The 16,370-nt window shown below is 38.0% G+C and overlaps 1 protein-coding gene across 1 annotated transcript in view; it reads right to left on the bottom strand.

The window, feature by feature from the left end:
- MYO16 (myosin XVI) overlaps positions 1-16,370 on the bottom strand; it is a 637,778-nt gene that overhangs the window by 218,933 nt on the left and 402,475 nt on the right. The window contains exons 22-23 of the mRNA XM_004382940.2: positions 15,726-15,878; positions 11,156-11,356 (exon numbers count right to left, since the gene is read on the bottom strand). Of these exons, the coding sequence (XP_004382997.2) occupies positions 11,156-11,356; positions 15,726-15,878 (354 nt within the window). The remainder of the gene's footprint in view (positions 1-11,155; positions 11,357-15,725; positions 15,879-16,370) is intronic.

The following is a 16,370-nucleotide window of genomic DNA, read 5'->3' as shown; positions in this document are numbered from 1 at the left end:
TTATTTATAACTTTTCTGTCAGTCCATGAAGATAATAAAACCAAACAAAAACCAAACTCACTGCCACCTAGTCGATTCCAACTCAGTGACCCTAAGACAGAGTAGAACTGTATGAAAGAAACAGTAAGATGCTCTAAATCAGATCATGTATTTTGTTGTTCTAACAAAAATCTGGATAAGGAAACATTTATCATGCCACCTGTGAGAATGTATGTCATGGGTGAAACTGATATAAACAGCAGACCACAAGCAGCCTGGTGGATTTAATTCTTATTTTTCTAAAAGTCTGCCCAAGAGTTGAACAAATGCACATGTGAATTAAGCCTTTACAATGGGTCAAAAAGTCTTTGTCAAATAACCTTTAATACTATCAGTTTAGCTTTGGCCAGACTGATTTGATTACATCTGGGGATTCTGCCTGGAGAAACGAAACACAGAAATAAATGGAAGCTTCCCGACTGATTAATCCTTCTCCTTAGTCTTTTGATTGAAAGGTTCACTTTCAGAGTCTTCTTGGGATATGCTGTGTCTTCCACAAAGCTCCAGGGGGTAAAGGTAAGCAGACAAGCTACAGAAGGCGTTCCTGACAGAGGTGGAACTCAGACACTCAACAGGCCAATATTTTCCCTGTACACATATTAAGTAAATATGTTTAAGGTCAAAGAGGCAAGATCTGATCAGTCTATCACCTAGAATCTACTACAGTATCAGTGCTGTAAAGATCGCTATCTCTCAATGATATGGCTAACAGCTAAATCTAAACGGATGAATTTCAGACTTCATTTAATAAGAGCCAGAGGTAGGTCCTCTTCAAAGAGAAGGGGAAAAAAAATCCAAGTATGTTATAGATAGGCTGCAAATCAGTAATAGAACACTATTCTTTCCCCCAAATTTCTTTCATCAGCAAGGCTAACATTTTAGTAATACAATTCTGTAAAGTAAAATGGAAGACAGTGACATGAACAAGAATGATCAGGTCTTCGTGTCTGGAATTACAACTTTGTATTTATGGATGTGGTTTGAGGGGATGAAGAAGGAATCCCGATAAATACCATCAAAATCTATCCACAGAAAGACACATCTATAAAAGGCCTATACATTTTTATTCTGTCATAGAATTACAAGTCTACATACATACATAATTTGTAAAGATGCTTTAATTTTCTTAAGGGACATAATATACAAAAAAGATCTGTTAAAATGTGCAATAAAACTTCATACACCTGTATGTTCAATTAAAGTATTAGTCATAAAGCTAAATGGTAAAAAACATATTTAAAAAAAAACTCTTTAATCGAGGTAGAGCTACTCATCATGGAAACAACCCACATATCAGTGAAAAACAGTTAGTGTCACATTAACATAAAACTTTTATCTAACTGTTTTTTTTCTTTTAATACTATCATTTCTATAGATAGAGAAATATCTCAATTTTCTGCATTCATCTTCCACTGGAGTCTTTCAAATATGATAGGAAGAGCAAGAAAATACCATAATAAAACCTTAGTGGGTACATCTTCTTTATCACCTGCTGAAATGATGCTGAGAACATTGTGATAAATCGAAGTCAACACCTCATTCTGACTTAGAAATTATTGTTTTATGGCATATGAACATATTTATAAGATACAAGAATTCACAAGTGTTTAGCTAATAAAGGAGATTTTACCATTAATTTAATTTGAACAAGTCAATTGAACAACCCCTCCTCCCATGTTCTCATTTGAAAGTATGACATGTTGATTAGATAAGCCTCAAAATATTTACTGGTCTTCAATTTCTATGATCTATGAGTTCAAAATCTTGCAAAAATACTGTGGTGTTCCTGCACTGAAAGACCTTCAACTACTGTTGGGGAAATATGACTCACATATTTGAAGCAACAGAAACTAAAAGTAATTCTATCTGCATTTACTGCTTTTCCACCACTTAACCTTCAGAATAAGCTTTGGAGGTTCATAAATATCTTTTTCTCAATTATAAATGTCATGAGTATAGCAAACGAGGGTCAAAGCCACAGAATAATGGAGCGGAAACGCAAACCCAGGTCTAGTGGGCCCAGTGTCTCTTTTCTTTCCCCTGTTTCACATGGATTCTTTAAGTAGAGACAATCAACACCCGAGCCATGCTGGAGAGAGAAAAAACATACTGTACTTGAGGAAAATGGGACCTGGTGGTGCAACCTACTAGCTGTACAATCTCCAGTGAATTATCCAACTTCCCTGAGGCTTACTTAACTGGAAGCTGAACCTGCAATGCTTTCATGCAAGGGTGTGGTGAAAAGGTCTGAAGAAGGACTTTGTAAATTGGAAAGTGCTATGCAAGCGTCTGGCATTGTTATTGATCAGAGAAGACAAGAGCAATGAAATCTGGATTAGGCCAAGAAGTTGATACTTGGGAAGATGGATACAATTTGGAAAGAAAGAAGGAAAGAGGATTCTGGGTGAGGAAAACCGCAGAAGCAAAAACAGAGATGGAGAAATACGTGGTCATTTTCAAAGGAACCAAACAGATTCTACAGCGTTAGGAGTTAAAGGGACTCACTTCACTTATAATCAGTAATTGCTGAGGCAGTGAATATCTGCATTAGCTTCCTAGGGCTGGTGTTACAAATTACTGTAAATTTGGTTACTTAAAACAACAAAAATGTATTCCTCCAAAGTTCTGGAGACTATGGTGGTTAGCTGACGTCTAGTCAATTCCAACTCATGGCAACCCCACGTGTGCAGAGCAGAACCGATCCACGGGGTTTCTGAGGCTGTGACCTTTCGGAAGCAGAGCGCCAGGCCTTTCTTCTGAGGTGCCTCTGGGTGGGTTCCAACTGCCAACCTTTAGGCTGGTAGTTGAGCACTTGAGCTCTTAGCTGCTTGCGGCACCCAGGGACTCCTTTCTAGAGGTCTGCAATTTGGCAGGGCCACACTCACGCTGGGGCTGTAGCGGAGAATCTGCCCTTTGCCTCTTCTAGCCTCTAGTGGCTGCCAGCAGTCCTTGACTTGTGGTAACTTCCATCTCTGCTCCATGGTCACACTGTCGCCTCCTCTTCTGTCTACGCAGCCCTGGGTAAGAGCAGTGGTTAAGAGCTCATGCTGCTAACCAAAAGGTCGGCAGTTCAAATCCACCAGCCGCTCCCTAGAAACCCTATGGGGCAGTTCTACTCTGTCCTATGGAGTCACTATGAGTTGGAATTGACTTGACGGCAATGGGTTTGGGTTTGGTTTTTTTCTTCTATCTCAAATCTCCCTTTGCCTGTCTCTTATAGGGATACATGTTCTTGGATTTAAGGCCTCCCCAGATAATCCAGGATGATCTGCTCATCTCAGAATCCTTAATTACATATCATAAAGACCCTTTTTTCAAATAGGTAACATTCACAGTTTCCAAGGACATATCTTCTTGGGGGCCACAATTCAATCCACTACAATACTTAAATGTTTGAGAGAGAAGGAGGCTAAAACCCATCCACAGCATTTTAGTGTGTTTTTAGGTGAGAACGATCACTAACTTGATTTGCGTAAACCATCCAAGCCAGTTACACAATGTGTCACTCATCTAAGATTCAAAGGGAATTGTTTCATGTTAAAATAAATGATCATAATTAACAATTTTCAAAGACCTTATAACCACAACAGACTAGGGTCAGATATACCATAACTTTTTTTTTTTTTTTTAACCTGTATCTATGTTAATTGCATTTCCAATCTACTCCCTTTTCTCACATCAAAAATTTAGGAACTTTATATCAAAATACTGTTTCTTATTAGAGTTTATTCAGAATCACCTTAATGGAAATTCAATTCTAAGAGACAATGTCCTTTGCCAAACTGTAATTCTTCTTTCCTTCTTGATTCTAATTCTAATAGCCAATAAAATTAGACACAATTCTTGATTTAGGGCTTATCTACCATTTAAATCACTAATAGAAGTTTCAGAGCCACCCCTAAAACGGGTAATCACAGAAATGATCTTAAATTTGCTAAAACAATCAGCCAAAATAAATAAAGCCTTCTTTAATTCCTATTCATGCTCATAATGAGACCTTGTTAATATTTCATGCACAGCCTGTTTCCATTTACCTTAAAATATTTCTGTAATGGAGATTGGAAAATACACTATGCTCCTAAGTAATGAAAAATTCAAATGTGTTAGAAAGATCTGTAGCTATAATTCAAATAATGTTTCTTAAACATTTGTAAAAGGACCTCTGAGCCTCAGATACATGTCAGGATCTCCGAGGCAGAGAGTTACGATGGGTGAGTCCACCCTGGTGGGGGCTGAATGTCAATATTTTCACCAGCAGTAATAATTATCCTTCCTACGAGATGTAGTACATTTTTACTAAAAAGACCAGGTAAACCTGTCATGGAGGAATAAGTGTTGATGAAAGACACGGTCTAGCCCATCCAGCTGGCAAAGAGGGAACTACAAACAAACCCAACGAACCCAGAGTCTCTTAACTCTCCCTTGAGGTCAACTTCATTGTCATAGATCTATTCCAGAATGTTCATCCCACTGTTCAAAATAAACCCTGCATGTTGATTTTAAACCAGCTGACTATCTTCTACATCTTTTGATTTATAAAATGAGCACTAGTAGCTTTGATCTTAAGGAAAGACATGGCAACAAAGAGGCAGATAGTTTTACAAAACGTTTCACTTTCTTGGTGACAAGTAAATTCTCTTTTTTGTAGTCACCAACAGCACCTTAATTCTTCTTAAGATGCAGAATGTGCTACTTTTTTTTGAAAATGCAATAGCTCAAAATTTAAGTACACATAGCTACATTTGATGATTCAAAAGGCATATGGTTTGACATGTTGCCACAAATTACTTATAATCTATACTGCAACATGTGAACAAGTCTTTAGGGAGTCCTTGGGCTAAGACTCACTAGTACATCTCCGTGAAACGAAATGCTCTTTTAGAACTACCGTCTGGACACTGGTTAAGGAAATTCTTACTTAAAACCCTTCCATGACCCCATTATTTTTTCCTTTTAATTTTTTGTTGTTACTATGTGTTTTCAGTAATGGAGAGCATGCTAAATCATTGAATGTGCTGAATTTTTGGTAGGTAATATGGTTTTTGTTTTATGCCTCATTCCACAAATCGTTCCCTCAGAGTCCAGAGGTACATATGTGTATCCCCTGTGAACACAAATTCTATCCCCAGAGTCCAGAGGTACACGTGCGTACCAAATAAAAATTTTCAAAATTTATGTTTTTCCTACCAAAAATTCAATGGTTCTGCACCACTTCCTACAATACCCTGTAAAAACAGCAATTTGCTGCACGTTTTTTTTTTTTTTTTCAAACTGTCTGTTATATACAGGCCTGCCTGCCAGCAGCACGTACTATCAGTGGGACAAGGGCTTCCCAATGAACCCCAGAGCCGCAAAAAGTAAGTGGTAGCTAGATATACTGCTGGTCCTGAAAGGATTAAAAAATAGAGGTGCTTTTACAGGAAAATTCATGATTGCAAAAATTTTTGGCTCTGTACCAACTAATCAATTTGTTTAACCTTTTTTGCTTTATATCTACCAGAATTCAGTGAAATAATTATATTAATTCATCTTTTAGGTTGGTTTTTGCCCATATTTTATAAAAACAATTCAAACTGAACTTGAAATTTTAGCATCTGCCTGTGGAATATTTTTAAAAACATAACATAAAATGATGCTGGGACTCTCAAATATAAAAGACAGTAATAATCTCTGTTGTCATTGTTGTGTGCTGTCAAGTTGATTCCAACACATAGCTAACTCATGTGACAGAACAGAACTGCCCCATAGTTTTTCTTGGGTGTAATCTTTGTGTAAGCAGATTGCCAGGTCTTTCTCCCAAAGAGTGGTTGGGTGGGTTTGAAGCTCCAACCTTCCAGCTGGCAGCCAAGTGCTTAACTGTTGCACCACTAGGGCCTATATGCATGTATATTATCACTGGCTCCCTTCCCACATCCCATAAACCTCTGAAACCAACATACGACTCCATTCTTTATGACCTACTCTCATAAAGGTCATCTGTGGCCTTCTAACTGCCACATCCTGGTGCCTGTCCTGTGATTCCCTATTCCTTCTTTTTTCTTGGTTTCTGTGATACTGCCCTTTTTTACTAACTTATTTTTTTCCTGTTACCTATGCTCTCTCTGGTTGAAATCATCAAGATACCCATTTCCAAGAATGACTATTTTTCTAGAAGCAACCAAACTCTTTTATTCCAGTGTAAAGTATTTTCAGCATCCTATTGAACATTAACAATGGGATTTCCATTATAACCTTAAATTCAAAACATCTAAAACAGAGTATCTAGCATCCAAACCGCCTCATTCTCTAGGATTTCTTCTCTGGGTTGACACAGTATAATCACACATAGGTCACCCAACTGAGAAAACTCAGTGTCATTTTTGTCTACGTCTCCTCCTTTGCTTTGCACATCCAGTCAGTCACCATCCCCAGTGCCCTCTTCCTTTTAATTGTCTCCTTTTCATTCTGCTGCTATTGCTCAAATCCAGGCTTTGCCTGAGAATTTCCACAGTTTTTTTTACTTTTTTCCCAAAGCCATCCTATATCTTTTCCTCTATTTTTCTTTCTGTTTCATTCCTCCACCCTGTATAAAAATGTTTGATGACCGTTAAAGAGGATAAAGTCCTCAGTTGTTGTTGTTGTTAGGTGCTGTCAAGTCGGTTCCAAATCACAGGGACCTGTGTATAACAGAATGAACCACTGTCCTGTCCTGTGCCATCCTCACAACCGTTGTTATGCTTGAGCCCATTGTTGCAGCCACTGTGTCAGTCCATCTCGTTGAGGGTCTTCCTCTTTTTTCCCTGACCCTCCACTTTACCAACCATGATGTCCTTCTCTAGGGACTGGTCCCTCCTGATAACATGTCCAAAGTAAGTGAGATGTAGTCTCACCATTCTTGCTTCTAAGGAGCATTCTGGTTGAACTTGTTCCCAGACAGATTTGTTCATTCTTTTCGTAGTCCGTGGTATATTCAATATTCTTTGCCAACACCACAATTCTTTGATCTTCCTTATTGATTGTCCAGCTTTCACATGCTTATGAGGCGACTGAAAACACCATGGCTGTGTTAGGTGCACCTTAGACTTCAAGGTGACATCTTTGCTTTTCAACACTTTAAAGAGGTCTTTCACAGCACATTTGCCCAATGCAATGCATAGTTTGATTTCTTGACTGCTGCTTCCATGGGCGTTGTCATGGATTGAATTGTGTCCCCCAAAAAATGTGTGTAGCAACTTGGCTGGGTCATGATTCCCAGTGTTGTATGATTACGTAATCTGATGTGATTTCCTTATGTGTTGTAAACTCTATCACTATGATGAGGTTATATGTGATCTCCTTATGTGTTGTAAATTCTATCACTGTGATGAGGTTATACTGATGAGGTTGACAAGATTGGATAGTGTCTTAATGCAATCTCTTTTCAGATATAAAAGAGAGAAGCGAGCAGAGACACATGGTAACCTCATACCACCAAGAAAGCAGTGCCGGGAGCAGAGAGCGTCCTTTGGACCTGAGGTTCCTGCAGAGAAGCTCCCAGACCAAAGGAAGACTATTGCATCACAAGGACCTTCCTCCAGAGATGACAGAGAGAGAAGGCTTTCTCCTGGAGCTGATGCCCTGAATCTGTACTTGTAGCTTACTGGACTGTGAGAGAATAAACTCTGTTAAAACAATCCACTTGTGGTATTTCTGTTGGAACAGCACTAGATGACTAAGACAGGCGTTGATTGTGGATCCAAGAAAAATGAAATCCTCGACAACTTCAATCTTTTCTCCATTTATCATGATGTTGCTTATTGGTTCAGTTGTGAGGACTTTTGTTTTCTTCATGATGAGGTGTAATCCATACTGAAGGCTGTGGTCTTTGATCTTCATCAGTAAGTGCTTCAAATCCTCAGTCGAACATACATATTTATTTATGATTTGGCCCAAAATAATCTTCTATATTTTTCTCCTACCCTTCTTTATACACTTACTTGAACTTTTTATGCCCTTTTCCAAACATGATATGGGTACCTCAGGTGGGCTGGCACACAGCATTCATCCTAGTTTGCCTTCCTGTACTGCAGAGTTTGGAAAGCTAGAAAGTTATATGTCCCTGAGTCCTTTGCAGCTAGAGTTTTGATTATGCTCTGGCTTCTAATAGTCAGACACTATTGCCCAAGATTAAGAAGGTTTGAAGTGACGGAGGACACATTTCTGTAATTTTTGCTGTTTTACCTGGTAAGAACTGTCATGGAGGTATTTGTTCTATCTCTGGCAGTGGAGATCTCAATGTCTAGTAACTAGCTTCTTTGATCTTGAGTGCCAGAGTATGGCATTTTATTCATTTTCCAGCTATTGGAAAACTTTATTTTTTTAATTTTTTTATTGTGCCTTAGATGAAAGTTTACAGAGCAAATCAGTTTCTCATTAAACAAGTAGTACACATATTATTTTGTGACATTGGTTGCCAACCCCATGACATGTCAACACTCTCCCCTTCTCAACCTTGGGTTCCCCTTACCAGCTTTCCTGTCCCCTCCTGCCTTCTTATCCTTGCCCCTGGGCTGGTGTGCCCATTTACTCTCGGTTTGTTTCATGGGCCTGTCTAATCTTTGGCTGAAAGGTGAACCTCAGGAGTGACTTCAGTTCTCAGTTAAAAGGCTGTCTAGGGGCCATACTCTCAGGGATTCTCCAGTCTCTGTCAGACCAGCTCTGTCCGGGACCCTCTATTGTGATCCCTGTCAGAGCAGTCGGTGGTGGCAGCTGGGCACCCTCTAGTTGTGCTGGACTCAGTCCGGTGGAGGCTGTGGCAGTTGTGGTCCATTAGTCCTTTGGACTAATCTTTCCCTTGTGTCTTTGGTTTTCTTCATTCCCTCTTGCTCCAGACAGGGTGAGACCAGTGGAGTATCTTACACGGCTGCTAACAAGCTTTTAAGACCCCAGGCGCTAGAGTATGGACTTTACTGGTGTAAGTAGTAGCAGCCACGGAGGATCAGTAACGGTAGCAACGGCTTCTCAGTTTGGCTGCAAAGATAACCCTTAAACCTTAAACCAAAAATATCCCCTTAACCAAACAACGGTTTCACTTAATTAGTACAGAATGTCTGCCTTGAGCATTGTGCTCTTTTAAAGAACTATCTACATGGAAGGAAATTGAAACAGCAGCTGGAAAAGTTAGATAGGAAACTTAGGGAGCAGTGAGTTTATGCTAAAAGGTGGAGGAATATTTGGAAAAGGAGGATGAGAATTGTTGAATAACTTGTAGAATGTAATCAATGTCACTGAATTGTACCTGTAGAAATTGTTGAATTTGTGGTGTATGTTTTGCTGTATGTATCTTCAACAACAACACAAAAATACATTAAACAACTTATTTAAAAAAAAAAAAAAATGAAGATGTAAGTACTTCGGAAGCTGTGTAGTGTGGTGTGATTTTAAGAGTCAGTCCTGAAAGTTCAGCCTAGGGTCTCCTAATAATTATTTTCCTGTTGAATTATTTTATGCTCAAAAAGTTGTAGTGGATTCTGTCTTATGCAACTGAATCTTGAATGATACACATCATACACTTTCAAAATTCTGTGCCTTAGTGGAATATCCCTTTCTCTCTCTTACACGTACTCAGCTCTAAGTCAGCCTTTAAGGCCTAGGTTATATTTTACCGCCTATGGAAAACGCTTCTACACTTTTTTTGATCTAAATAATTGCTTCCCTTTCTATGGTAATTTATAACTTCGTTAATATTATAATAAGCAAATTGTATCATAATTATTTGTTAATTTACCTTTCCCTTATTGCTTCCCTTATTAGACTGTGCGATGTTTAAGCACAAGGAATATGTTTTACTCATCTTTACTTCCCTAAAGCTCTCTGTTTGCTTATAGCAGGGTTGCAGTAAACACTGGTTGAAGTGAACTAAAATAGACTGAGTATAAGACAGTGATGAGAGTTTTACCTTCTAGCATGTAATTTTTACCCAGTAGACCAAAGGGGGAGAAAAAAATAGATGGCTTACAATTCAAAGGTGGAAGATATTAACTACACATGAGAACTGAATTGCGAATGAACAGGCCATGACTTTAAGTATTAAAAGATGAATAGAATTTGATCTTGTAAAGAAAACAAGGAGGGTATTCTAGTCTTGCCCGTGAGAAGGTTTCGGCAGGAGGAAGATGCAAGAAAAGAGTGAGCAGATTAGAAAAAAATATCTGAAAAGAGGGCTTGTACAGATGAATTCTGACAGATAATTCATGGAAGAAAGGGTTGCAACCCTCATTTTTTTTTTTTAATCAGATAAGATGATTCTGATTCATAGTGACCCTATAGGTTTCCGAGGCTGTAATCTTTACTGAAGCCAACTGCCATATCTTTCTCCCCCATAGAGCAGCTGATGTTATGAACCACCAACCTTTTGGTTAGCAGCCAAGTGCTTAATCACTACGCCACCAGGGCTCTTCATCTTGGAAAAACCTGATACTAGTCTAGCCTACATATCAGGAAGAGGAAATCCTTGAATGTTTTAAAGAAGGAAGCATGTTTTACAAAGCTGGCTAGAGCATCAGGGAGAGGTCATGGAGATGATTTTTTATTTAGCTTGATATGCTTTAAGAAAAATAATTCAATACTAAAATCTACATTCAGGGCAAACAAACTCAGATGTCCAGTGTTTGTTTGGGAAAGTTCACGGCAGAGGACTCTGGATTAAATTCAGAGCTCGTTTGCTCATATTGAGTTATAACACTAGGAACAGCATGAGGGAACGCAGCCTGCAGGCTTCATCATCCACATGCTGAAGAGGCTAATTCTTTATCAGGCTGAAAGAAAATCGTTTAGAAAGGTAAAATTTTGTCAAATCAATACATTCTAAAATTTCAAAACTCTACAGCTTATCCCTAGGGGTTCTGTCTATCGTTGCTGTTGTTGTGTGTTGAGCTGATTCTGACTTAGAGCAACCCCATGAGACACGGTGGAATGGTCCCCAGAGGGTTTCCTAGGCTGTCATCTTCATGGGAGCAGATTGTCAGGTCTTTTCTTCCCAAGGAGGCACTGGTGAGTTCAAAATGCCACCCTTTCAGTTAGTACCTGAGCACTTAATCACTGCACCACCTTTTGTCCATTACTAGGTGTGATAAACGACTCAGCTCTTTCAACTTACCCTTCCTGCATAGTGCATGACAGTGAATGCCATGCCTTGATCTCTGAGGGCAACATTTCCGTTCCCATCCTTAATGGGAGAATAGATTGCATTTGTGTTTGAAGACTCCAGGAGACTCTGTAGCTTTTTTGGAAGGTTTGTTTCCATTGACCAAATCATTTGACACTCTTCATCCAATAAAGAGAGAAATCCAGATGGCTTCTGGAAATTAAGAAGAGAGAGTTTTTTCTTCTGTCACTCAGTTTAGTATTTTCGCTATTGCAAATGCATGCTCGTTTATATTTTCATTATATTCATATATGTCCTCAGAAAATGAATTCATCTTTACTTTTAATATACATCTCTTTTTGCTCACGGTTGTAGCCCCACCACCCAGCATAGCTCACACTCAAAGTAGACCCACAACAGTATTTATTAAGTAGATGAATGAATAAATAAATGAAAGAATGCATTTTAAGGCCATCAAAACACTGGAATTACTAAAAAAGTACATTCTTATTTTACTAAGAAAAATAAAATTTCAGACTCTGGGAAAGTTATAATTTATTCTTGACACATAACCCATATTGAACACTTTATACTTGGAGAATGAAGGAACAGGTAACTTACCAAAAAAAACTAATAAAACAGACATGAGGTAGTCATGAGGTAAGTTATTAAAAAAAAAAACTGTCAAAGTCCCACTCAACAGAAAGGAGAAGTAACTCTATGATATTCCAATATTCAGAGACAGAAAAAAGAAAATTTGAAGCTGTAATTTATAATTTCAAATTAGAAATCTGATAGCTTATAGCTGTCCAACAAGGGAACTAATGTCAAACTGTAAGCGAATTTAAAATTTAATCTCACTTGAAGGAAAATGCTGCTTAAAAGAACTTCTCAGCCTCCAATACTTCCGTTCCCCATAGTTAGAATGCTATTCTCCTCACACAGAGTTTAGGCATTGGTGGGATTACTTTCTACCTACTGCTGTTGATCTGTTCATTCTCTTACATCTCTAAGAAAGTTTCTTTTTTTTATTGACAAATCAGATCTACCTTTTGAAATAAAGTAATTCTATTTCTTTACGTTATTCTGTCACATATCTTAATTCTTCACATCAACTTGCTGTGCTTTGTAAAACATGAGTGGCATAAAAAATAAATTCTCTTCAAGAAATGATCTATGGTAACTCCTGTAGCCATTTCTGTTTGTATTTTGATCTGAGGTCACCAAACCATACCACCACAGGCTTCTACCACGTCATTTATTCAGCCAATAGAAGATTGTTTCTTTGTGTCTTAAATGTCTTAGTTGTTTTTAAATTTTTATTGTGCTTTAGATGAAGGTTTACAGAGCAAATGAGTTTCCCATTAAACAATTAAAACACAAATTGTTTTGTGACATTGGCTGCCCACCCTACGATGTGTCAACACTCTCGCATTCTCGACCTAGAGTTCCCCATTATCAGCTTTCCTGTAACCTTTCAGAATGTCAGGGTCATATTAAAGAAAATAGAAAGATTTTCTAGTTTTACATTTGTCTTCAATGAGATCATTCAGGACATCATCGGGAGGAAAGGTTTACTATAGCTCCTATTGGGAAAGAAAACATCCCTGGTCAGGCTGCATACCAGAGGCCACCCTTTTGGAGATATTTTGCAACTGTGACAACCATCTAATAACCTAGTTCTATGATGAAAAACCAAATAGCCTCTCTGCGAAGGAGAGGGAAAAGAAGACTTAATGAGGTGGAGACTGACATGAAGAAGGAATTGGGAATGCCTACAAACCGCAAGCTCACCCACCTGAGCAAATGTCCTAGGGTCCACAACACGTGGAAAGAGAGACTTCTGTTATCAATACCAATATATTTTTGGACGAGGAAATTTGGAGAAGGATGTCAATTATAGACAGTGTTGTAGCAATTCTCTATAGTACATTGCAAGAAAGCTGGAGTGGTCAGGGACCCCATATAAAGTCCTCATGAAGAGCTCATATATGAGGAAATCAATCAAAAAACACAGGTATCAAAAATGGATGGGGGAGGGGCCCTGAAAGAAAATGACTGCCGTAAGGACTTTGCTGGAGCTAGTCTTGGCAATTCCTTATTTCAACTTTTAACAACCTATCTGCTGAAGAGTAAGTAAAACATTGACATTGTAGTATCACCAGTTTTTCTCTATCGTATCGATTTGAACATCTTGCCATGGCACCTCTTATCTCTATGCTGTTATTGGCAAACACAACCCCCGCCCCACAAACATATAATAAGCACCCAGAGACACACACTGTGGAAGGACAAACAGGCTATCTAAAGGCTGTCTGTGACGTGTGCCCATACTTCAAGGGTAGTGACAGACCTCCTCTTTATAGGGGGAGAATTTCTGTTTTGTTTTCTAAAGCCCTTAAATGTGTTTCAATAATGCAAAGACAATTTAGTGTAAGGAAAGGGATTGACTGAAAGAGAACTAAACCACTCTGCTCCAAAAAACAAAATGGTATTTTTCAATGATTCAGTAGTGGTTGGTTACTAACAAGATTTTTTTTTTTAAATTATAATCATAATGTCTCCAAAAATTTTAAAAAGTCTTATGTCTTATGTTTTCTGGATGTGGGAAACAAAGCCATGAAGAAATGGTGATAACCAAACCTTCTAAATGTAGAAAAGGTGAAGAAGTGTCTGAAGAAGAGACCAGAACATGGGAAAAGAAGTCAGAAGAAAAGGATTGATGCCATTTGGTTTCTTCAGGAGTAAAGTCTTAGGAGTGACTGAATTGCTCTACTGAACGTGAAAGGTTGTAGAACATACCGTTTCCCTTTAGCAATCAAGAAATATCGAGTCCTGAAGACAGCAACCAAATGAACTAGACACTTGGAGGACTTGGTGAGAATCTGGTTTGGCTCCGCCTCTCAGGGACAGAAGTCCAATATGTAATATAATATATGGAAATATAAATACACTCTATGCAGAAATTACAAATGCTGGGGAATAGTGGAGGATTATGGATTGCCAGAAAGGAAGCAATAACTTTCCTTTGTATTGTACACTACATACTTGCCTGGTATATAAAATCAGTGGCTGTCAAGTTGATTCTGACTCATGGTGACTCATGAGTGTCAGAGTAGAACCGTACTCCATAGGGTTTTCAATGGCTGATTTTTCAGAAGTAGATCACCAGGCCTTCCTTCTGCCTGGTATATAGACCTACATTTTTGGGGGTAAAAATGCAAGCTCTACCTTATACTTGGCATGTCTTTTAATCCTATTTTATGGCCGCCAAAGAGAAGTGGAAGGGAGAAATGTTTCCCCTATTTCCAATGAATACTGACCAGGGTTGAAATAATCATTCCAATGATGCAGCTTCAAGGATCTTTACCAAAGAGAGAGAAGTAACTTCATTTCTGGGGGCTGCTCTTCAGCAGTCAAGGGGGTACATCGGGTGAGAAAAGGTTAGTAGGTACCTAACACTTCCTATATACACTTAGCTATACATTGCTGTTAGTTTGCAGACATTTCTTTAACTTTAAATAGGTCAATTATATGCTACTTATATCACGATGAAGGAGGCCTTGGTGGAGGAAGAGGGATTCTGCTGTAATTGAAAGAATGTTGACAAGTTGGGAATAGGGGCCAGAGTACTTTGCAGCATTAGGAAAAAGCATTAAGAGGAAGTGGTTTATAAGCCTACATTTATAGAAATAACCAAAGCAAACCACACCCGCTGCCACTGAGTCAATTCCAACTCATAGTGACCCTAAAGGACAGAGTAGAACTGCCCCATAGGGTTTCGAAGGAGTGGCTGGTGGATTCAAACTGCCGACCTTTTGGTTAGCAGCTGAGCTCTTAACCACTGTGCCACCAGGGCTCCAAAATAGAAATAGAGGATAGAAAATGAAATACTATGTTCTCCAAATAGCTAAATGCTATCCATTTTAAACAATGTTCGATTGTTTCAGAGATATTGCAGGTAAATCCATATAAAGTCTTCTTATATTGTAGATAAAGGTTGTTGTTTATATAATAGATGGTTATTTATATGATACAGACATGGAGGCAAAGGTGCTTTCATCCAAGGTAGAAAAATAAAGGTAAGTATAAACACCTGGAAGATATCCTAAGACTCCTAATTTTAACAAAGTACTGTATATGTGTATAGATATCTATTGAACATTTTTTGGTAACTTTTCTATATTTAAATTTAAAAAACTTTGATGATAAATAAAAGATTCTTATTAATGTGTTTTATGATTTTAGTTTTAGGTATTATTTCATAAAATATTAATTTTGTGTATTGAACATTTGTAAACATGCCAAAAGAAGAGTTTCAAGAACAGAACCAATGCTGAATATTTTTAAAACAAAATGATCCGATATTCACTGTGCTTTCAGTGAACTGGTGATCCTTCAAATGCCCCTTCAGAAAAAGATAACTTGTGATCCTCCATAGATTTTGAAAGATTACAAATACATTACAGAGTCTCACATAGAAAGATATCTCAAAATAAGGCCACTTGAAAGAATATTCTCTTTCTCCAGTATATTTAAATGCATACATCTTATAAAGAATCCAATTATATTGTATGAATACCTGGAAAAAAAAATCCAAAACTCCAGTCTGGTTACCAGGAGAATATGCTGTTTCCATGGTAACTCCCTCTTGTACACATTCTGTTTGCTCTTGCAGAAAAAGGACTTCATTGATGTAGTGGTGGATCTTCTCATTGGTCATGTTGACACAAAGCTATTGTGGGAAAAAAGAAAACAATTCACCAGATAATCCAGCAGTGAAGATCCACTCGTTCTACGACACGGTTTCAGATTGGTGAAATACTGACTCAGGAATGTTCAAAACCAAATGGTCTATCAGGAAAAGTGTTTTTGTATTGTTTGCTAAGTCAAAGTAAAGAGTTTCACCCCACATTGTTTGACTTTTCTGACTATCGATTTTAAAGTGAGCATGTTAAAAAAAAAAACAGAAAGTAAAACTACAGAATTATCTTTAAAATATTTGATTCTAGAATATATTCGAGCATTTAAAATATTTTTAAAGGGAAATTATATTCTAGCTCTAGGCAGCAAACGAAGACTGAAGCTGGGTTAACCAGGAGACTCCAAAAAAAACGAGAAGGCTTTCTTGTTTTCCTCGTTTCTGCTGGGGATACCAAGAGTAAACAAGGGGTTTCTTATGGGAAGAATAACTAGTTGAAGCATTTTACTGCAGAAACTATTTTTT

This window comes from Trichechus manatus, unplaced genomic scaffold (genome assembly GCF_000243295.1).
Source record: "Trichechus manatus latirostris isolate Lorelei unplaced genomic scaffold, TriManLat1.0 scaffold00102, whole genome shotgun sequence".
In the NCBI taxonomy this organism is placed as follows: Eukaryota; Metazoa; Chordata; class Mammalia; order Sirenia; family Trichechidae; genus Trichechus; species Trichechus manatus.
Note: the sequence above shows the minus strand (reverse complement) of the source record. Positions and strands in the feature narration are given on the sequence as shown.